The sequence below is a fragment of the Vidua macroura genome, chromosome 17, assembly GCF_024509145.1.
Source record: "Vidua macroura isolate BioBank_ID:100142 chromosome 17, ASM2450914v1, whole genome shotgun sequence".
Lineage (NCBI taxonomy): Eukaryota > Metazoa > Chordata > Aves > Passeriformes > Viduidae > Vidua > Vidua macroura.
The window spans coordinates 13,270,861-13,293,716 of record NC_071587.1 but is presented as its reverse complement, the minus strand read 5'-3'; the positions used below and the strand labels follow the sequence as shown (position 1 = coordinate 13,293,716).

Below are 22,856 nucleotides of genomic sequence, written 5' to 3'. Positions count from 1 at the left end.
ATCCCTTCCACCCCTGCCCTTCCATCCGTCCCTTCCACCCCTGCCCTTCCACCCGTCCCTTCCATCCCTGCCTCTCTGCTGCAGACACAGCAAACCCAGAACACAGATAAAGAAACTAAAACCCTTAAAGACTGAACATGCCAGCGAGAATTCCCCTTCTCCTGCATTGCACAGATAATTCAACCCCTCCTACTCACTTTGGTGTTGGTTGTCTGCTGGGGTTCTTTTGCAGCCTGAAGGGAAACAAAACACAAAGATGAGTCTGTCTGAGGCAACGGCAGCACTGCAGTTCCACAGGCCAGCAACTGTCTGTGTCACCAATTATTTTATTTTTAGTGATTGTGTGTGCAAGTCCTGGCTCCTGCAGCCATGGAAACTGATCCCTGGAAGAGTGGAGGCTGCTGGAGGGAATGCCAGGTGCCATCCTCTTACCTGCACCAGCCTGGTGCTGCACTCTTTGTGCCTGTAGTTCTCAACTTGTTCTTTAAAAATATGTATATTTATATACATATTCCCATATTCACATCCCCATTCAGCTCAGGTAAATCATTACAGAGAACTTAAAGGTATTACAGACTTTTCTGTGTCTGCAGCTTCCAGTGCTCACAGACAGAGCTGGGTGTTCTCCATGGGAATCCCACACCATCATCAGGGATGTGCTCCCATCACCTTCCAGCAGGAGGCTTGGATTTCTGGGATCCAAAACACGGGCAGAACTCAAAATCCTGGAAACCCAGGGCACGGAACAGCCCTGGCTCTGGAACAGGGGCAGGAGCTGCAGCTCTGCAGGTGCTGGGGGCTGGTTCCACCCAGCCTCTCTCCTATTTTTGGGCATGAGGTGGGATTTCCTTTAGTACAAACATTCAGCGATGGGGCTCCAGATTTCAGCAGAATACACAAACCCAGGAGGAGCCAGTTAAATCCCTCCTTGGCCAGGGACATTACCTGCATCTCTTACCCCTCACCAGCAGAGCTCACACTGAAGAATGACCTGAGCTGTACAAAAACCCACCCAGCCACAGCCTGGGGCCAGGCTCCAGCAGCCTGGGCAGGCTTTGGGAAGTTCTCCACAGAACAGGAGAGACATTTTGCAGGGCAGGTGAGATATTTTGCAGGGCAGGTGAGATATTTTGCAGGGCAGGTGAGATATTTTGCAGGTGAGATATTTTGCAGGAGCCAAGAACTTTTTTTTTGTGGTCAGCTCTGACAAACAACATCCAGAACGGGAGGTGAGAACAAGGGGGAGGATGCCACAGCTGCCTTCAGCATTTAGTGCTGCAAGTGAGGGATTCACCCTTCTCCTCCAAGGGAAAACTCCATAAAGCAGCACAGTTATATGCAAAATTAGCATGGAATGAAGGGCAAATATGCATGGATGGGAAGAGCATCACAAGCTGCTTTAGAGTTAGGATTTTGTAACACAGGAGCCTGAAAAACAATGTTGCTGTTAACTCACAGCCAATCTAAGCTGGATTCAGGTAGAGAAATGTATTTTGGACATGCAGAGAAAGCACTGTCAGAGGAGACAGTGAAGTGTTTAAACACAAATATATCTATTAAAATCATTGTTTCAAATAAAGGAATTGGTTATCTATTCATCTAATTCATACAGCATGGAAAGCAGAGAGAATTTAAAGATATAAACTATATTTTAATTTTTTTTTTACTAGAAGTGGTTACTCCAGGGCCTGCCTGTCACATCCCTGCTCTGAGTTGAATTCCCACTTTTAATCAGCCTTTACAAGCAAATTATTTGGCACCATTTTAATCCCTCTCCTTGATTCCTAATAAGTCATAAATGATATCTCAGCTCCTGCTTCTGTATTTTGGATGTGGAAAGAAAACCATGAAAATAAACATAGAAACAAGAAAAAGCTACTTTAAAAGTGATATTTTATAAGAAAGATTTTACTGGTGTAAAAACTTACTGCTTTTGCATTCCTTCAAGATAAGTGTTGTCACTCCAGACAAAAAACTCTTTAAACTTCCATGAAATATTCTGGGGAATTTTCTCACTACAATTTATTGCAAGATTAATTATTGGAACTGCATCTTAAAAAATGCCAGCCAGGTTTTGTTTTTTTACCAGGAAGCCTTAATTCATTATTAACAAGTAAATAATATTTTAATTTTATTAAGAAATGAAGCAGAGATCTCAAATTTAAGGTTTTGGCAAGAACTGCACACTTGAATATTATTATTCCTTCAGTAATATGCAAATGGCTTTTTTTTTTCTCAGAAATGAGATAGTGGAAAGAACATTTTTGGTTTTAAAATGTATTAAAGGATGGCCTATGCCCTTGATTATAAAGCCCCCTACTCACCAGAAATTCCACGTGGGTGTCTGGAGGGAGAATTAAATATTAATTATGTTCCTCCCCCACTGGAAGGGTCTCTGCTTCTGCATTCTCTGGGTTAAAAAGCTGCAATTCTCTGCTTCCCTGCCACGGTTATCTCCAGAGAGTGCAGAAATCTTCAAATACAGAGCTTGAGACCACAAGTTTTCAGTGATTTCTGGTTTTTAATATAAAAAAAGCTCATGTCCTCTGAAACAGCCATTTGCTTGACTGTAATTTTAAGCCCTTTAAAGTACCCAATCAAACACAGATTTTTTTTCTACTCCAAACTAAAGCAGGACTAAAATAAATTAATTTTCTTGGTTGCAGAGAGAAATCCCTATTTCTGCAGGAAATTCCAAGTTCCAGCCTCCTCTGTGCTGTATCAGATGCCCCAAAATGCCAATTTTAGCCAAGTTCTGGTGTAACATTAATGACATAAAACCTGAACTGTGGCTGGGCTGAGCTCCAAAGCCTCTCTGATTTCAGGCTTTGTTCACCTCTACACAATTCATTGTTTGTCAGCACCTCTGATTTTGGTTTTTAGTGGCATGGGGGTGTTTAGTCCATGTTAGTAACTGGCAGGAATTGTTCCAGGAATTGTTATAGGAATTGTTATAGGAATTGTTCCAGGAATTGCTCCAGAACCCCGAGCTCACAGAGGGCCCAATGAGAGGAAGGTGCAGCTCAGGATGGTTCCCATCCCCCGGCACAGAAATGCTCTCCCAAGGACTTCCAGAGCTCTGCACATCTGGCCAGATGTTGGGAAAGAACTCCTCTCTCTCTGTGCCAGGAGCCAGCTGTGATTTCTCAGGGTTCTGCTGCTCCTGGAGCTCCATACCAACCTTGTGCCTAAAGAGTTTGCTAAAGGTGCTGTGGCCCAGCCTGGGGCTCTCTGCCTTCTTTTTCTTGGCTCCTTTGGAGGGGGATCCTGCCGCTGCCTTCGGGCCAGGCTGTCCCCCAGGGCCCTTCTCCGCCTTGGAGCCCTTGTGCACAACAGCAGGTGCAGGTGAGTGTTTAGTGCAGATATTTGCTTTATCAAAGGCACTATTCCATCGCTCACACATGTGGGATTAAAGGAAAATATTCCCTCTTAGCCCTGGACAAGTTGTGGGTTTTTTTTCCTGAGTGATTTCTCAGCTCTCCTCAAAGTTTCTTTCACACGAGCAGCAAAATAAAAGCCAAGGCAATCCACCTGATTCCAAATTAAACCACAACTTTCCCTCTAAAATCTCCACTAAATTGAAACCTAAATCCCACAAACATCTGCCTTTTCAAGTCATGAAGAGGCAGTTTAGGATTTATAATTTTAAAACAGGGAAATATATAAATCTTTGGAGGATCCCTCAGTCTTTTTATTGCAGCATAATAGGGACTTTAAAATGTCTTATATAATGCATTATTTAGGAAAAGGGCAGTGTGAATATTCATGATATACACTGCCTAAAATATTTCAAGCTTGCATTAATGTCCTTGAAATTAATTAATTAATTGTTCAAGGTCTCAGGCTTTAAAGCAGGAAGATGCCTTGGATTACCTGGCATGAAGGAGGAGGAAGGATTATTCCTTACTAATTCTCACAGCAAAACTGACCCTTTTTCCTGCAAAATTCTTACAATTCCTGAACACAGAGTGACCCAGGATCAGCTCAGGGTCTGCCACAGCAGGGTCAGGTCAGTGATTTGGGGCAGACCTCATCCAAACAGCCTCTTGGCTTGTAGGAATTGCCCAAGCAGGTGTGACTGGGCTCTGAACTGGTGTGGGCACAGAGGAAGGGACAGCCACCGAGGGATGGCCCTTGAGGTGATGCCTCAGGTTTTGGCTTTTCTATTTTTCACATTCTGTGCTGCTTTAGTGGGTGGGTCTGGGCTTCATACCAGGGGATGGTGAGCTCTGTGCACAGAGCAGGGAGACAAAACAATTCCTGCTCCAGCTGGGCACCAAGGACAAATGACCCAAAGCTCAGGCCCAGGAGCACAAACAGCGTGGGCTGGAGAGAGAAAAACAAGCAGGATGGGAGTGCCTGGGCTAAAGCTGGAATGGGACAATGAACTGCAAGGTGCAAATGGAGCAGAGCTGATCCCAGTGAGAGCCCCCGGGAGCGCTCGTGCATTTTGGGACCATTTTGGTTCCTCTTGGCTGCAGCCCTGGCTGGGCTCTGGTGCTGCCCAAGGTGGATCCATGGAGGAGATCCTTGGAATAAATCCCTGCTTTATTCTGTAGCTCTGCCCAGCCTCTGCTCCAGCTCAGCCTGCACAAGGCAGCAGAGGGGTGGCCACGGAGGGTGTGCCTGGCTGCTGGCAGCACACGTGGCCCAGCAGCTGACAGAGCTGCAGCCAGCACTGGTAAGAGCCTGACCCTACAGAAACAGGAGGTTTTTCCCCCACAGAGGGTGCTGGGCACTGCCCAGGCTCCCCAGAGATTGCTCCCTGCTCCAAACCTTCCAGAGCTCCAGAAGTGTTTAGACAACGCTCTGGGTGGGATTGTTGGGGGTCTGTGCTGGGCCAGAGCTGGATGAACCTTTGGGTCCCTTCCAGCTCCAGGACATTCCATGATTCTCTGATTTGAAAGCACAGCAGGCACCCAACAGCCCCATGGCACTCGGAAAAACTTCACTTAGCAAAGCTTTACCTTTAACACACTTCACTTGTTTGTTGGGGACAAAAAAAACCCCACATTATTTCCTATCAGCTAAAAAATCTGCAGCTTTTCTACCTGGGAGCTGATAAATTACTCTCCTCGACATATTTCCCCTTTATTAAAGTACAAATGCCATATCAGATAAAGGAATTCCCAGTAAAAGAGAACTCCCACTTAATCTCCTGTAAGGAGTTTGCACATCCTGCAAGTCCCCTGGGTTTGTTTGCCCTGCCAGGTGTGCCAGGCAAACCAAACCCACGCAGAATATTCGTGCCCAAATGACAGCAGCACCAGCAGTCACCTGGCACAGGGGCAGCTGACAGAGTCAGGGAAGGGAATGGGGTTGTTTCCCTCCAAGCTGGATTGTTTCCATCCAAAGCAGATTGTTCACCACCTCTGGGAAGAGCTGCCAGTCTCCCTGAGCCAGAGCACTTGAATAACTGCATTTTCTGCATCACTTAGAAGAACTTCACCCTATTTGATGATTTTCAGAGTTATTCAGAATTGTTGAGAATAATTTTCAGAGTTATTCAGAATTAAATCCCCCATGTAGTCACCAAGCTTGCTGCAAAGACTGAACACTGAATAGCACAAAAGAATAAACAAACAGGAGAAAACTCAAAAATGTTGGGATTTTGGCTAATATCTGCATGGGGAAAACACTTCAGTTTTTAGGGTTTTATTGCTTGTTTCTTAATAAAGTTTTTTCCAAGTCACAAGGAAAACTGTTCTACGAGCAAACGTAATTTTTTTTTGTGGACTCAAAGTTTTCACTGAAATTTTAGATCGAGGACAAGTCAGAGAAACAACCGAAAGTGTCACCAGTCATCACCAAGCTTGCAGAAAACACAACAGATTTTGATTGTAACATACAATATTAAGAACTGCACTGCTTAGTCTCTTCCTTTTCAATTTATCCAGGGGAAAAATATTTGAAATTACTTCAAATGATGACATCAGTTGGGAAAACAACCCAACAAAATGAAGAGGAAATCCCTGTGTGAAAAACACCTAACCACCAATGAACAAGGAATTGCCTACCTTATCTTCAGAATCACTTTTGGCTTCAGCTTTGCCTGGGGAGACCTTAAAAGAATTTGAGAAGAAACAGTCACTCAACCCAGCCTTTCAAAGGATCAAAAAAATAAGTTTGAAATCAGCAGGTTTTATTTGCACAGAGGGAAAATACAAATATTGCTTTCCCTCAAGTGGGAAAATTGATAATGCAAATATTCCTTGAGAACAATGTAATGGCTATGATGAAAAATACCTGAATATTTACTATTCAAGCTTACAATCAGTTAATAAAAATGAACTTTTAGAGGTGGTACAAAAGGAATATCAAGCAGAAAGTCTTTGAGACAGTTAAAGATCTGTGTAGAAGTGGAAGTTTGCAGAGCAGGTGGCACTCACTTGATCATTTCACTGTCCCCCCCACACCCCTCCTCATCCCCCCAAGACAGAGAACATTTTACATTTATTTATCCATTTTTACATCATTTATACCAATTTTCCAATCCCACGGGGGATTTTTGGAAGCAACTGAAACCCAAAGAGAGGGAAAGGAAAGGGAGAACTTACCAGTGTTCTGAGGAAGCTCATGACTGAGCCCTGTCCTGCAGCTGCCTGGGCACTGTCCTGCTCTGCCTGTGCCCTCCCAGGTGCTGCAGCAGCCGGGCCCTGTTCACCTGCAGAGTCCTGCCCAAGCTCCCCTTGGCTGCACTCATCTAGCTCCTAAAAAATAAAAGGGGGCACAGATTGCTCAGTGCCAGCTTGCCTGATTCCCAGTGGAATGCAAAAGTGGCTTTTGTGACTTGCTGGGAGTCACAACAGCAATTCCAACCATTCCTGCCCAGCCCACGGGCAGAACAATCCAGCATTTATCCCTCTCCTTCCCCTCTCTGCTCACACATTCAGCAATGCTGCTGCTCGGGGGAACGTTGTTCTCAGCCACAACAAGCACAGAGCGAGTCCCAAACTCCACTTTTCTCTTTTCAGGGCTGAACTCGTGAAAAATGGGAGCAAATGGTGAGATTTTGGCCCTGCCAGCTCCGTGTCTGAGTGCACCATACAAAGATGGCTTCTGATTCTCTATTTTGCCACGCCAGGAATCATTTTTATCTATCAAACACAAACGTGACACACATTAAAAGAAGGAAAAAGGCAACAAATCAAAGTAATTCCTCTTAGCCAGATGGAGCTGCCTCTTCTCTTCGTGGAATTACAATTCCCAGAGCCCCAAAAGGTTTTCCAGTGCTCAAGCACTCACAAGAAGGCAATATTAAGGTACTTGTTTTCTGTTTAGACACCTGGACAAGGGTCAGGTTCTAAAAAACCACTTCTTGAACCAGTTTTGGAGAGTTTGGCACCTCTCACACTGAACTTACCTTCCATTTTGGCCAGCTTTGCCTTGAGCCTGCACAGGAAAGCTCAACAAAAGTGTTGTGCAGGAGAGAGTGACAGCAAAGGGTGCCTAAGTGGCATCAAAGGTATTTTTCCCTAACTAGCCCATTATAGCTCAGTGCTTTTTTTAGTGGGAAAAATTAGATTAAAAGCATTCTAAAGAACTTTTCCTTGTGCTGGGTGATTAAATACCACAATAATTTGTATAATATGGATTACTTTATGTCACCAGTGGAAGGAATAGACTTTAAATGCTTTAAAAGCTCAGAGGGATCAGGAGGACAGCTGGGTGTGGGGTGGGCAGTGCCAGCAGAACACAGGGAGTTAAAGCAGACACTGAAATGCCAGAAGGGATTCGTGTGTCATTCCCCACCCACCCAGTTTTGCAAGCTGGCCCAGGAAGCAGCAGAGCACTGCTGGAAGGCTCAGCAGGCCACTGAAGGGTCTCACACACCACTCTGTGCAGCTGCCAGCCCCAGAGTGGCCCCAGGAACAATCTGTCCCATGCAGGACACGCGTGGCCACGCCAGCCCAGGGTGGCACACACAGAGCTCTGGTGCCATGGAAAATGCTGGCTCTGCTCCAGGTGCTCAAGGGACAACTGAGGCAGGAGGAGGAGGAGGAGGCTGATGTGTTGCTAAACAAAACCAGCTTCACAGCCCAAGTGCTTGGTGCCATCAAACTCTTTAGAGCTGGATGCTATCAAGAAAAAAAAATCAACAGATTTAATAACTTTTTGGAATTCTAGACAAGCCCAAGCCCTGCCCTTGGGATGCATTTCAGGAGGGAGCTGCACACAGCTGTTTCCAGCACCTCTGGCTGATCCAGGACATCTCCCTGACAAAGTCACACTGGAGAAAAAGCCACTGCAGACCCTGAGGATTGGGGCCATCCCAAAATCCCTGAACTCCAACCTCACAGCTCAGATGTGCCCCATTTGATGTGCCCATTTGAACTCCCTGTGTTCTGCTGGCACTGCCCACCCCACACCCAGCTGTCCTGATCCCTCTGAGGTTTTAAAGCATTTAAAGGCTATTCCTTCCACTGGTGACATAAAGTAATCCATATTATACAATTATTGTGGTATTTAATCACCCAGCACAGGGAAAGCTTCTTTAGAACGCTTTTATTCTAATTTTTCCCACTAAAAAAAGACCCTGCCCTGCTGGAGGATCCCTCTCTGTGACTCCCAAGCCGAGGCTGCCCTTGGCTACAGAGAATCACTTCAATCTTGCCTCGGAGAGGGGCTGTGATCCATCCTGTGCTCCCACGGGAATATTCCTGCAGGAAGAGCACAGGCTGGGGCCATCAGCACAGAAATCAGGCACAGAGAACACACAGCCCTGCAGGATCACGTCTGCAGAGCCACAAAATCACCACAAAAGCCTCTGTGGCAGCTCCCTGCTCAAAGCCCTGGGGGTAAATAATGAAAGAAACCCCGGGAATAACAGAAGATCAGTATTAGGAGTTAATAGATGCTATGTAAATGTTCAATTCGTGTCTTTGAGAAGCTAAATTTGGGGGTAATAAACACCTTAAATGTACTGTAGTTTCAGTTCAGTCATCAGGAAAAAAAAAACCCAAACATATCAAAAGAATGTATTCCTGCCAGCACTTTTTGTTTGCATGAATCATGGCTCAGTGAAACATTTCAGGCATATAATTTATCTTTTCTTTGGCTTACATAGTAAATGCTTCATGAATTCATGAATTCTGCCCTTGTTTTAATTATGCTGCGCTCTGAATGTAGTTTTGTAGACCACAAAAATAAAGAGTGGCTCAGCAAACACAGAATGTTTGTGCAGCTCTTAAGCTACAACTGTGGAGCCTCTCTCTTACTCACCAGCAACGCTGTTTGTTTTGTCTTGGCACTCCGTGCAGGGAAACTTTGCTTTTAGCATTTACAGATACTACAAGTCATAATCCACAAAGAAAAAAAAGAGAGAGAGAGAGAGAAAAGAGGAGCTGTTGGCAGGGATATCTTGATTTCTAGTATGATTATTTAGTAACAGTTTGTAGTCACTACAGTAACAGTAATTAAATTAGGCTTGGTCATTCTCTCATCCTGCAGGAGAATTGGAACTTCAGAGGGAACAGAAGGCAACTGTGCTGCAAGGCAGAGCCACAGCCTTTGTTTTAGGGATTGAGTTAAATTTGGCAACACGTTGCACTGTTTAGCTGCAGTATTTTCCCCAGAAAAGGTGCTTAACTCCTCTCTGCCCCTTCTTTTCATATCTGAAAGAACCAAAGACAAAATTATAGCCCAAAAATTCAAGCAGAAGTTTAAAATCCCTCTCCCTGTGATCCAGATCTGTCATTTATTTACACAGTGAAGCCCAATTTTGTGACTCCTCAAAGATGTCCGTGGTGCAGCTTTAAGCACACACCTAGGAGGTGTAGAGGCATTTTTGATAACCAGACCTGTCCTCAGGAACGTTCCTGGGTTCCAAAAAGCTGCTGGGATCCTGCAGGCACTCCCAGCCAGACCCAGCACCACCCTCAGCTCAGCAGTGCCTGGGATTTCCAGGTTATTCCCATCAGGCACCTCCAGGATGGAGATGGGCACGAGGGGACTGGGGCAGAACTGCCCATCAGTAGGAATTCATAAGAAATCCAGGTGTTATTGATAGAAGAAAGCTTGATCTGGATGAGCAGTGCTTCCCTGTTTGAACTGGGAGAACGATTTCGATTCCCTTCTGTCCCTGATCAAGCTCTGCCTCACCTGAGCTTTCAACAGGACTGTTTGCTCCCAGCAACGTTTAACTCTGAATTTTAGTTAAAACTGCTCCAAAGTGTCCTTTCCTTAGACTTTCACAGCATTCCTTCAGCAGCACCAGCTGTGACCTTCCCCACTCTGTAAATGAAAGCAGTGTCGCTGCAGTGACAGCAAAATAGGAAATGAGAATTTGGCATTTGGTGCGACAAGAGACAACTCCTGCAAGCCACGGGGAGGACTCGCTGTGTGTGACAGTCAAAAATATCTGCAGGAATTCGGGGTGTTGAAAAGCTTCATTCTAAGAGGCTGAACACAGAAGTGCCAGTGTGCCCTGAACAGAGGATTCATTTCAAATGATCCACCCTGTTCTGCTTAGGTGCTGAATGCCTTTAAGGATTCTTTAAATGTGCATCCCGAGCTGCCTGAAACGCCAGTGATGGGAGCACTCCTGAGGGGCAGGGGTGACAAATGCAACTGTTCCTGCTCAAAAATGAGCCCTCAGAAAAGCACTGCAATGTGTAAATTTATACAAGAAATGTGATCTTCAAATTTGAGAAGGTCTACAATAAAGAAGACAAAGATTAAAAATAAAAGAATTTTGGGGCAACTTGCATTGCTGGCAGTGTAAGCAGTGAGAATCCCATGAGTTAAGCTCAGCACTACCCAAAGCATCAGTGATCACCATCTTATTTGTAAGCCTGAACTGGCCAATAAAAGCAGTTATTAAAGTGGTAATTACACATTGGATTTTCCCTCCTGTTCCTGACATTAGACAGGGTTTCAATTTGATCACCAATTCCTGCGTTCCACTTCTCCAGCAGAACTCAGATTTACACCATTATTCCCTTTCAGAGGATGGGCTTTTTCTGCAGTTAATTATCTGAAAATTATACCTTTGCTGACATCAGATCTGGCAGGAAGTGTAAAATCTAAACTCGTATTAACTTCCAGCTCCTTTGACCAGCGTGCTCTTTCAGTTAAGATCCACAGTTTCTTATATCACGTTTTGATCCTGTAAAATCATTTCTAATGAACCACTTTTCCTTGACTAAAACATCACAATAAGCTGGAGTACAAAAATCCTTGCTGCATTATATTCCTTATTTTGATGCATAGGGTATCCAGCACCTATTGCTTGAGAAGTAGGACTATTTTAAAAATGGCACAAAACTGGATGGTTTTAGAAAACCATCCAGTGTCAAACTCCAACATCCTAAAGCACAAGAAGCTGGTTTAGTTTCAGGTATTTTTGCTTTCATTTGCAGCTGGCAGCTGTTCCTCCTGGCAGCTGGAGCTTTCGGAGAATTATAAACTGAATTAAACTGGAGGCCAGGATTTAGTCATGAGACAGAGCTCCACTCGTGGCCACAGGCTCATCTTCCACACCTCCACCCTGAGGTGTTACCTGTGGCCATTTTAAGGGCAACACTGGTTCATTCCCACCCCACACAGAGTCATCCCACTCTGCCAACGTTCCCAAGAGGTTTCATCAGTGAAAACGAAATTAATGCCTATTTTTACGGAAGCACTTGCCTTGCCCAGCGGGACCCCGTTGGGCGCGCCGGCCGCGATGCTCCCGTCGGGAACGTCCAGCCCCTGCCTTCCCTCCTCAGGGTCACCTCTTGTCCTTCCCTTGCCCTTCTCCAGCCTGAAGATCCTGTCGAAGAGCGTCACTCGTTCGCCCTTTGGGGCCGCCACATCCTGTCCCTCAGGTGTCCCCGCGAGCTCGACGTCCTGCAGCGGGGCCTGGCCGGGGTTTGGACGGGTTCCCTGGTGGGGCGCAGCCGCCCCGCGCCCCTCCGCGCCCTCACCCGGGGCTTTGCTCAGCCCGGCGGCATCGAGGGCGGCCTCTCGGGGGGCTGGAGCCGCCGCCGGCTCCTCAGAGCGCCGTGGCACAGCCCAGGGGAAGGCCAGCGGGGAGCGGGGCCTGGCAGCTGGCAGGGCCCCGCTGGCAGCGCTCCCGCCGCTCTGCTCGCCCGCCCGGGCGCCGGGGCCCGGCTCCGCCGAAGGAACGGCCGCGCTGTCCCGGCCCGCGGCCGCGCCGGCATCCGCTGCAACACAGGGAGAGAGGGAATTACCCACGGGCACCGGCACCGGGGTGAGCTGGGTCCGAGGGGGGAGAGCACTCCGGGGACCCCGGTGCTGCTGCTCAGCCCTCAGAGGCGATTTCTGCCACCCCTCACTGAATTCAGTGCGAGTTTTACCCCAAAGCTGATTTCCCCCCCCCCCGCCCTCACTGAAATCAGTGCGAATTTTATCCCAGAGCCGATTTCTGCCACCCCTCACTGAAATCAGTGCGAATTTTATCCCAGAGCCGATTTCTGCCACCCCTCACTGAAATCAGTGCGAATTTTATCCCAGAGCCGATTTCTGCCACCCCTCACTGAAATCAGTGCGAATTTTATCCCAGAGCCGATTTCTGCCACCCCTCACTGAAATCAGTGCGAATTTTATCCCAGAGCTGATTTCTGCCACCCCTCACTGAAATCAGTGCGAGTTTTACCCCAAAGCTGATTTTTTCCCCCCTGCCCTCACTGAAATCAGTGCGAATTTTACCCCAGAGCTGATTTCTGCCACCCCTCACTGAAATCAGTGCGAATTTTACCCCAGAGCTGATTTCTGCCACCCCTCGCTGAAATCAGTGCGAATTTTACCTCAGAGCTGATTTTTGCTCCCCTGCCCTCACTGAATCAGTGTGAATTTTATGCCAGAGCTGATTTTTGCTCCCCTGCCCTCACTGAAATCACTGCAGATTTTACCCTCTGCTCATCTCCCAGAGCTGATTTTTGCTCCCCTGCCCTCACTGAAATCAGTGCGAATTTTACCCTCTGCTCATGCTCCAGAGCTGATTTTTGCCACCCCTCACTGAAATAACTGTGAATTTTACCCTCTGCTCATCCCCCAGAGCTGATTTTTGCCATTCCTCACTGAAATCAGTGCAAATTTTACCCTCTGCTCATGCCCCAGAGCTGATTTTTGCCACCCCTCACTGAAATCAGTGTGAATTTCCCCCCTGCACAAGCCCCTGGCAGTGCCAAAGTCAGATACCAGCCCTGTTTGGTGGACAGCAAATTAAAATCTGTGATATGCAAAAAAAAAAACAAACCCCAAAAGCCAGTAAAACTCAAGACAGTTCTATGTCAATGTATCACCTGCTCCTCTGTCAAAGCTAAAGAAACAAAAGGAACGGGAAGCACCAGGACTGATCCCATTTCCTGGCTGGCCAAATTCCCAGCAGGGCTGTGCAGTCAGAACTGATTTTGTTCATTTTTCCTCGCCCTGCTGCCTGCCCTCCTCAGTGCAGCTCCTACCTGCACTTCTCCTTTGCCTGTGGGTTATTTTTGAGCCTGGTTTGGATACTGATAAATCACATCCGAGCCAGGTTTCTTATCCCTGCATTTCTCTTTACATTTCTTCACCCACAAACTGTGGCTCAGAATCACATTTCCTCCCCCAAACCTCACACAAATCATTCCATGTGTGCACATGTGGCCATCACACCTTAGATGCAAAAACCCTTTTGATTCAAAGGTGTATTTTATGATTTTATAAAACAATGGTGCTTTGATAGGACAGTTGAGGTGAAAATCCCTGGTATGGGATTCACAGGCAGGAAAAGGCAGCTCCTGCTTTACACAAGACAAAAGAAACAAGAGACAAAAGAAAAATAATCTTGTTTGGATCTGTTTTGTGGCTGGGAGGCAGAACCAGAGATGATGTGGTGTGAAACCCCAATAAAAAAAGGGTCTTGTCAGAGGTAAATCTTACAGCTCCCCCTGAGCTTCAGCTTCTCTTCCCTACTTGGACTGGAATATGGATCTGATTTCCCTGTCAGTCATCACCACATTTCAAGGATGAATTTCAATGTATTTAATTATAACTGTGGAAAACTGACAGGCTCAAACTGACTCGCTGAATTAGAACAGGAAAATTGTCAGTTTCAATATAAAATTGAAATTATTTCAAATTATAATTGTAATAGTCTAGTCAATATTATGCCTTTCACATTTTACTTTAAGAGAAAGAAGACCCCAGATACCAAAAAAAAAAAAAAACCTGACTGAAACACATCTTCCACACAGCCCAGATCTTCAGTGGGAAATCCTTTGAGATCAGGAAAACAGGACAATTTTAGACGCCAGTTTTCAAAGCTACCCCTTGGCTTTTCACAGCAAAATTCCCCCAAGCTTCCCAGCTCCCCAGGGATTGTGGATAACCCCCCAGAACATCAGCAGGTCCTGGGCTGATGGGTCTGTATCCATCAGACTCGGTCCTGCCTGGCAGCAGCCAGGGATCCTGGGCACAGCCAGCAGCAGGGCAGAGCCCGGGGCCCAGCCTGGAGATTCCTCTTCCCACAGCTTTAATTCCATGGCTGAGTGTTCCCCCTGCACCACAGCCCAGGCTGCCCTGATGAGCAGGAAGTGGGCTTTTCCATAAACCCCAGGATCAGGGAATGTTTTGGGTCAGGAGGGACCTTGGGGACCGTCTCACCCCACCCTGCCATGGCAGGGACACCTCCCACTGTGCCAGGAGCTCCCAGCCCAGCCCTGGGCACTGCCAGGGATCCAGGGCCTGCCCACCCTCACAAGGGAGGATTTTTTCCTAATATCCGACCTAAACCTGTTCTCTGGCAGTTTGAAGCCATTCCCTGTGTCCTGTCCCTCCATCCCTTGGAAATCCTCTCTCTCCACCTTTCCTGCAGCTCCTTCAGGCCCTGCAAGGCCACACTGAGCTCACCCCAAAGCTTCTCCTGCCCAGGTGAGCAACCCCAGCTGTGCCAGCAGAGCTGCTCCATCCCTCTGCCCATCCTGCTGCCTTCTCCAGCAGCTGCAGGTCCTGCCCGTGCTGGGGCTGCAGTGGGGCAGTGCTGGAACATTCCAGCATCACCTCAAGGGACTTCACCCAAACATCTGCCAGCAGCAGAGGCACAGCTGACACCTCCAGGGCAGTGGTGACAGCAGCCACAGCTGCCCCCAGCACCCCACAGCTGCCAGGACCTGGCTCCCAACTCCTCCCCTTGGATCAAATGAGCCTTCTGCTCCCTCTTTTTTGGGTGTTTTGGGCAGAGTGGCCAGAGCTCCTCAGCACAGCCTGCTCTGGCCAGGCAAAGACATTTCCAGCTTCTGGGTACACATGAAAACTTTTTTTTTTCCTGGATTCTTCTGCTGCTGCTCCTGTAAGGAAGCAGCTCCACTGGCAGAAATCCTTGGGCAGCAATATCCTCCTGTGATATTTCATGAGCAGCAGTTTCAATTTCAGTGTCCTGACAGGCACAGCAAAAGTGCAAATTACAGCTACTCCAGCACCTATTTAGATACTCAGCTGGGGCCACTAAGGATCAGACGTAGTTTCCTGAGCCTCCTGTAGTAATGTTTGAAAAAGAACTTCTAATTATAGTTGGAAACTTGGGAAGGAAGCAAAAAATCAAAAACCCTTCCCCAGCTAAAGAAAGGAGAAACAACATCCATTGGAAAATAATTGTAAGAGATGCTGAACTTCTGCTTTATGTAACAGATAACAAATGAACCACAGGAAAACTGGCTTTGGCTCAAAAATAGGGATATAAGCTCAGCACTGAGAAAACCAGCTAAGCAAGCAGCAGCTCAGGAACCTGTGGAGCTCCTTTTATCTCAAATTATCATGGAAGGAATGGAAGCCCTGGAAAATGTCACTGCCATGGGCTCTGCTGTGTGTGTGTTGTGTCAGGAGAGCTCCAGCTGCTCCAAGGAAATTCTGCTCAGACAGAGGCAGAGCAGATCCCACCAGCGCTGGGCTGGGCTGCACTGAACAGCCACAGCAAAGTGAAGACAAAAGCCTTGAAATTCCAGTATTTGGGTGAAAAGTGTGTCCTATTTTTGTTTTTAAAGACACACAAGTGCCATTTTTTTCCAGATTTATTCCTCAATCCAGAGGCAGACTCACAAAGATAAGCAAAACCCCCCAAATTCTAGGCCAGGTCTTTGAGCAGATCAAAGCTGCTCATTGTGGCTGAGATTAAAAGCTGCTCTGAGATGAAAATCAATACACAATTTACAGACTGCATTTTGCATTTCAGACTCCTGCTCGGGCACTTGCCTTTCAACTCTTTAACAAAAGGCAGTCACACTCCAGAAGATTTGTCTCTCTTTCCCCTTCCCTTCATCAGGGTGTGTTAAAAAGGAAATTCTGTGGCTACACAAAGTCCCTCTTCTGTAGGAACACTTTTTTTCCCCCCTGGAATTTGGCAAATTACACCAACATTTTTTCCTTGACTTAGCAAAAAAATAGAGAACATCAATGGTTAATGCCATATCACAGAATCATGGAATGATTTGGGTTGGAAGGGACCTTAAAGCTCATCTCATTCCTCTCTTTTGAGTACAAGCCAGCCACAAGCAAATATTTTGCTTAGCCATGGAACTAGAGCCACACAGCACTTTTTCCTCCTCTGGTGTTCAGATAATCGTGGAGAAAATATTTCAATGGCCATGAAGAAACCATTAAGGGCTACAAGGCAACATTTGGCACCAGGAATTCCAGCAGGGCAGGCCAGCACAGGGTACAACAGCCCTGAATGAATTTCTGCAGCAAATACAAATCCAAAATAAAACATTCATCCTTCCTTAAAAACAGAAGGAACACACTAATGTCCTTTTGCCATCTTGCTCTGCCATTCCATGCAAATTAATTCTTGCTCCAAGAATCATCTGGTTTCACTAATTTAATTTGCATTGTTATTTACCTGCAGATTTCCAGAAATGAATGGAAATAGGGGCAGAGGAGTCAGCAGTGCAAATAGCAATGCTCATTTTCTAAAAGCATCCCTGAAATCCTTCACATTTCAGGCCTTACAGGCACAGGAGCTGCTGCAATGGGGATTTCTGGTGGGTTCTGGCTGCTAGCAGGATTTGCTGAATGGGATTTACCCCCCGGGATAAAGGAGCTGCATCTCCACTCAACCTTTCTCCTTTGTAATCTTTGTAAGTCCTTTGTAATTCATTTTAGGAGCAGGTCGCTGTTTCAGTCTGCATGGAATTACCAGCCAAGCCCGCAGGAATTGTTCCAGTTCTGTCCTCCTGCTCCATTTCTGCTCTGTGTAGTGCAAATCAGAGACAGAAAACTCCAGTTCCAACCTTCCCCCCTTCACCTGTTGCTCACCAAGTGCTTTTATTACTATTTATTATAATAATTATTATATATTATTATATTATTATATATAGTAATTATTACTATTTATTTTATTGCTATTTATTATAAGTACAACAAGGTTCCCTTTCTTCAGCTCTGGCTCCCCCCAGTTTCCTCACTTTACACCCCAAAACTGCTATTTATTGCAGTATTTCATTTTAGAAACACAGCCGACTATGTTTTCACAGCAATAACTTCTATCACTTGTACTTCTCCAAAATCTTGATTACATTGCACAAACACGGAGATTTCAATGGTATCTCAATGATTTTAAACTGCTTTACAAACAGGAAAAAAGTCAAAGTACAAGAAACATCAACATAGCAACGTCTAATTTTTCAACTTGCTACTTAAGCTGATTTAGCAGTTACATTAATTAGGTAATCCATTTAAGTAAAGCAGTCCCATATACTTCATCTTACGTATGAGGAATAAAATGTACATGTATTTTCTAGGTCTTCAGGCAGTGAAAATCATCTGGCTTTTATTTCCTTCTCAGAATTTTTCTGGTTTACACAAGAAAAAAAAAAAAAAAACACAAAGAGAGAGGCTTTGCTGGTAGGCAACTGCTTAAAGTGACTTATGGTGGGATGGCACTGGGAAATTTGGGCCATGGAGCAGAGATTCTGGGCTGTCATCTGCATATCCCCAAACCAGCCTTTGATTATTTTTACCGAAATTTAGATTTTTCAAGTGCCTGTGACAGACTGAGCGGGTTCTCTTAACAACAAATCGTAAAGTATTTTTCTCAGCATGGGGTTATAAAGCATTTTCTTTGCTGATAAGATTGAAGAGGAAATGTTGGGTTTGATTTATTCTGGAAAGAAAAGAAAGGAGCGCGGCTGAATTTCAGAGCTGTGGACGGGGTGGTGCCGCTGCTCCAAAGCCAGCAAGGGGTGGAAGGAGGAATTTATGAGGTGTGAAAAGCAAGAAGAGCCACGTGCCTGTGGATGAGAGGGACTGCCCTTGGATGTGAGGAGATAACTTCTCAAAACCACTTGGAAACGACTTTTTAATGCTCAGGCCTTGTAGCTCACGGCAGGATTTTGAGGTGGCAGCACTGGGAGTGGGGCTCAGGGTCCAGCTGCACCCTGAGGTGCTCACCTGCAAACCCAAACTGGGCTGAAATGGGATTAACTCACACCCCAGCAACTGTTCTACACCCACAGTTCACCCATAAAGGGGACAGAGTTTATTTAATTAGTGTGCAGGGAAAGAATAAATTACTGAGCTTCAGTCTAAATTCTCTAGAATTCAAGCTCGGGAGCTGCATTTTGTTAAACAGCTAGATTTTGTTATGAAGTTCTCACTGGAGATTTTAGATGGACTGTGCTCTCTTCAGGAAGGGCTGCAACCTCCAAAATGAGAGCAAGGATGGTTTCTGTACCTTAAATACTCACTAAGGCCCAGCTCAGGAGCAGAAGAGGCCAAATGTAATTCTGATTTAACAACTTCACTGCAGCTTTAATGCCTGTCCCTTTCTGGTGCTTATCCCAGCCAATCACTATTTTAAAATTAAAAGCAAGACAGAAAAAAAAATTCTCTCTATATATTTAATTGTTAATAAATAACTGCTCAGTGTATGTCAAGTCAAAGCAATGCCCCTGCTTGAGAACACAGGACCAGAAAAGAGAGAACAAGATGGAAATGTTCAAATGGATAAGGATTCTATCAAGAATAAGGCTTTTCTACAGTTCCAGTTGTTGGAAATGGCTGCTGAAAAGATCAGAAATATGGGTGCATATTTAAAAATGCAGAGGTGGTTTCTAAGACTTTATCATCCTGTGGATAGGAACACATAGCCAGGACATGGAATTTTTTTATCCCCTCCCAACACATGAACTGTTCTCTACTTGTAAAACATTTCCTGGTGTCCCCCAGAAACCCCAAACCTCTCCAAGAGTCCGTGTTCCCCCTGCCCTGGTGCCACTGCTTCATTTTGTCCTTTCCAAGAGCCTAAATCTGGGTTCCTTACAGCAACAATTCCCCCAGGGCTTGTTGGAGACACAAACTGCACCAGGAATTCCCCCAGAGCCTGGGCAGAGTTTGCCACAAACCTGGCAGGGACCAGCACCAAAGCACCCCTGGCTGGTGATGCTCCACACAAACCCCCTCCCCCTGTAAATCCACTTTTTGGGGCCCAGGGCAGAACCAAATCCCCAGAACTATTAACCAGCACCCAGAGAACGTTGGAAATAATTCCTTATTTTTCTTTTTGCTGTATTTAAACTTTGCGGCTTCTGTAGAGCCACATTTCCAAGTCAGAGCCTGGAACATGGGTTCATCCCCTCATGCAAAGCCATGCATGAATATTTATTGTTCCTTCAGTCCAAACCTCCCCCAGGGCACTTCCAACCCCCCTTCCCAGTCCATACCTTCACCGTTCACTGCCAGGGGAGGGGTCTGAACAAACACCACAGATCCATTTGTAATACTGTCAGGAGACTCCGAGAGAGGCTGAGATAACAAACAGGGGGTTTAGGACATCAAAGGGGTGAAAATTGCACTGGCAGCAGCCAGGGGAGGTGGGAGTGGGGTTGCTCACCTGGTAGCTCTTCACTGTGCAGGTGTTGTCATCCTCAGCTTCCTCTGGCACACTCAGGTTGTTCCCCATAGCTCCTGTGAGGTGGAGGAGAGAAAAACCCCAAATAACCCTTTCTCTGTCATTAACATGAATGCACCACCTAATTCTCGCTAAGAGACAGCCAATGGGGACAGGCTGTTAAAATCCCTAAAATCCCACCTGCCTGCCCAGGGCACCTGCCTCAACCCCATCGTGCTCAGGGCTCGCAGCTGCTCCCCAGAAATGGCACAAGGCAACAAACTTTTCTTGTTTGTGGAGGCAAACTGGCTGCAGTCCCGCCTGCAGCGCTCCTCGGGGCTCAGGAGAGAGCAGCGTGCAGTTAGCAGCAGAGCAAGGCTAAAACCTGTGCAGAAATTACAGCAGCTTGTGTATTTTGGTTCGGTTTTTATTTCATAACAAGCAGAGGGAAGGAAAAGAGGCAGCATGGAAAGGCATCACACTTGGAAACTCTGAACTGCAGCCTGTGTACGAATTCACATAAATCTTCTGGGCGATTGTTTTGTTTTTCTTTTCCTCTTAATTTCAAATACATTTGGGGGATTTTCTTTTCTTGTCCCTTCTTTTCTTGTCCCTTTAATTTAAAATACATTTATGTACCCTCTGATCTTGCTCTGTAAATTCTTTGGGGCCAAACCCTCCCTGAAAAGTGGAGGAAGAGCAAAGCAGACCCAAGTCAAGAGGGGAGTTCCTGTTGACTTAGGATATAAATGTGTGTTTGCTGTTCAAGTACCCAAATAAACAATGAGGAGAAAATCTCCCGAGCCACACCTGGAGAGAGGGAGGTGCCCGAGGAGAGGAGGCTGGAGCTGTGCTCACCCTTTGGGATGTCCTCACAGCCACCAGGCTACCAAAGTTATTATTGCTCTGCTTCCTGCCTGTGGGAATCAGTGAAGCTGGAGAAAAAACAATGAATGGAGGAGAAGACCGCCTTAAAATAAATCAGATGGAGTGTTAATTAAACCAGAGGAAAGAAGGAAAGCAGTGGTTTTAGGAGATGACATTGCCTAGGATTGGAATGGGAGAGCAGGGTCAGCTCTCAGCCCCAACCCCAGGGTCTGCTCTGATTGCTGAGGGTTCCACAGGGGTTTTATTCCTCAGCTGATATTCCCAGGATAAATCAGAAGTCCTGATTTGGGGCGGGAAACAGCCAGTGCCTCCCTGTGGATGCACAAAGAGCTCTTGTCCTGCTCTGTGGCTGTTTCCTGGCAGCTTCCAGGGTTAACCCATGGCAGGAGAAGAAAACGAGATCTGAACCAGGGCTCGATGGTAAATTCAGTGTCTGCTTCAATCTGGAGGATTTGCTTTTGTCCTGCTCTCCCAAGGCCTGGTTTGTGCCAGGACACATCTCGGGCACAGGATGGAATATTTGCAGGTTTGCTTCCTTTCTCACACGTGCTGTAAAATCTGGGTGTGAGAGAGAAGCAAATTCCTCTTTTTTTTCTTTCTTTTTTTTTTTTTTTTTTTTTTTTTTTTTTTTTTAATTTCAACGATTTGTAGTTGATTCTCAGCCCCTGCAGCTTCCTGTTGATGCAGATTTCCTCACACCAGGTGAGTTGTCTGGAGCTGATGCAGAGCAGGGACCACAGGCTCTGATCTCTGGCAGACTTTGCTCCAGGGGAGCTCAGCCATTTCCTAAAATCCAGTTTATAATTCTCACTGAAATAAAACACACACAGCAGCCATGTGGAATTTCAAAACATTTTCACTCACGGGAACTCTCTCAAGGAAAGATGAAGATGAATAGGAGGTGCTTTTTACTAAAAATGGGAAAACTTGCTACACAATCCCAAATGGGATCCCAAAACACCAAACTCTGTTCTCTGCTGTGCACACGGAGCAGCTGCTCCATCCCTGGAAGTGCCCAAGGGACAGCCTGGGACAGAGGAAGGTGTCCCTGCCGTGGCAGGGGTGGCACAGGATGAGCTTTAAGGTCCCTTCTGCCCCAAACCACTCGATGATATAGAAAATATCCCGGTGTGCTACTTCTGCCCTATTTTAAAGAAAAATAACAGGTCACTGCCACCTATAGACAAATGTGAGCAGCAGCAGTGATGATCCAAACTCAGGAAATGGAACCAAACTTGCCAGCTGATGTCACAGCTCTGCCCTTGTGCCAGCACAGCTCTTGCAGCTGATTGTCCCCGTGTGTGGCTCCAGAGCTGAGCACACCAGCAGCTCCAGCCCTGGCGTTCCCATGCAATGGTTTTGCTTTTCCCAGAGTGCTCAGGCCTCTGTTTATGTGGTCAGATCCATTTTTCTCTCACTTGATACACCGTGGCTTGAAGCTGGAGTTACTCAGTGTGAAGGCAAAGAGGTTTTCTGGAAAATAAAGGAGCTCCCACGATGTGTTTGTGGATTTGATAATCACAGGATTGCAGCAGGATCTGCTTGGAAGGGCCCTTTGGAGCTCACCCTGCCCGGGCAGGGCCACCTGGAGCAGGTGACACAGCAACTCAGCCAGGTGGGTTTGGGGTGTCTCCAGAGAGGGAGATCCACACCCTCCCTGGAGCTGTGCCAGGGCTCTGCGGGAAGAACTTCCCCACTTTGTGAGAGAAAATTTGACAGCTTTTACAGGAGAAGATGAATTTGGAGGACTGGGAGGGGAAAAGTGATGATTCTACTACAAGAACATTCTTCAAAATGAGAGGAAAGCCCTTAAAAGTCAGGAGGAGCTGCAGTAATTCCTGTCCTGAGGCTTCCTTTCTAGGTACAGGTTTTTCACCAAGTTCCAAGGATATTGTCCTTGTGGGGGTTTCTCTCAGGCCAGCTGGAATCCAGCCTGACTGGTTCCAAAAGGAACATGAACTACCAGCTTCTACAGCTCTGAAACAATCCCTTTCCCAAATTATGCTTCACTGCTTCCATTGTAATGCAGAAAATAATTCAAAAGGAAAATAAATGTATTTTTAATTGGTTTTAATGTTATGTGAACCATAGTGTGCCAGGTTCAAGGCTTGGGAAAATCCTCCTTTTTCACTCTCTCTCTCTCTCAGAAATTGTTGGTTTAGTC

The 22,856-nt window shown here is 46.2% G+C and overlaps 1 protein-coding gene across 2 annotated transcripts in view; it reads right to left on the bottom strand.

The window, feature by feature from the left end:
* BCAS1 (brain enriched myelin associated protein 1) overlaps positions 1–19,891 on the bottom strand; it is a 36,240-nt gene extending 16,349 nt beyond the window's left edge. The window contains exons 1-7 of one of the 2 annotated variants that reach the window (XM_053993297.1): positions 19,808–19,891; positions 19,638–19,719; positions 11,629–12,146; positions 6,558–6,710; positions 6,018–6,062; positions 3,182–3,322; positions 198–233 (exon numbers count right to left, since the gene is read on the bottom strand). In XM_053993297.1, the coding sequence (XP_053849272.1) occupies positions 198–233; positions 3,182–3,322; positions 6,018–6,062; positions 6,558–6,710; positions 11,629–12,146; positions 19,638–19,719; positions 19,808–19,876 (1,044 nt within the window). In that variant the 5' untranslated portion in view covers positions 19,877–19,891. The remainder of the gene's footprint in view (positions 1–197; positions 234–3,181; positions 3,323–6,017; positions 6,063–6,557; positions 6,711–11,628; positions 12,147–19,637; positions 19,720–19,807) is intronic. The other variant, XM_053993298.1, reaches the window with a different exon arrangement.
* Between the last annotated feature and the right edge of the window lie 2,965 nt (positions 19,892–22,856).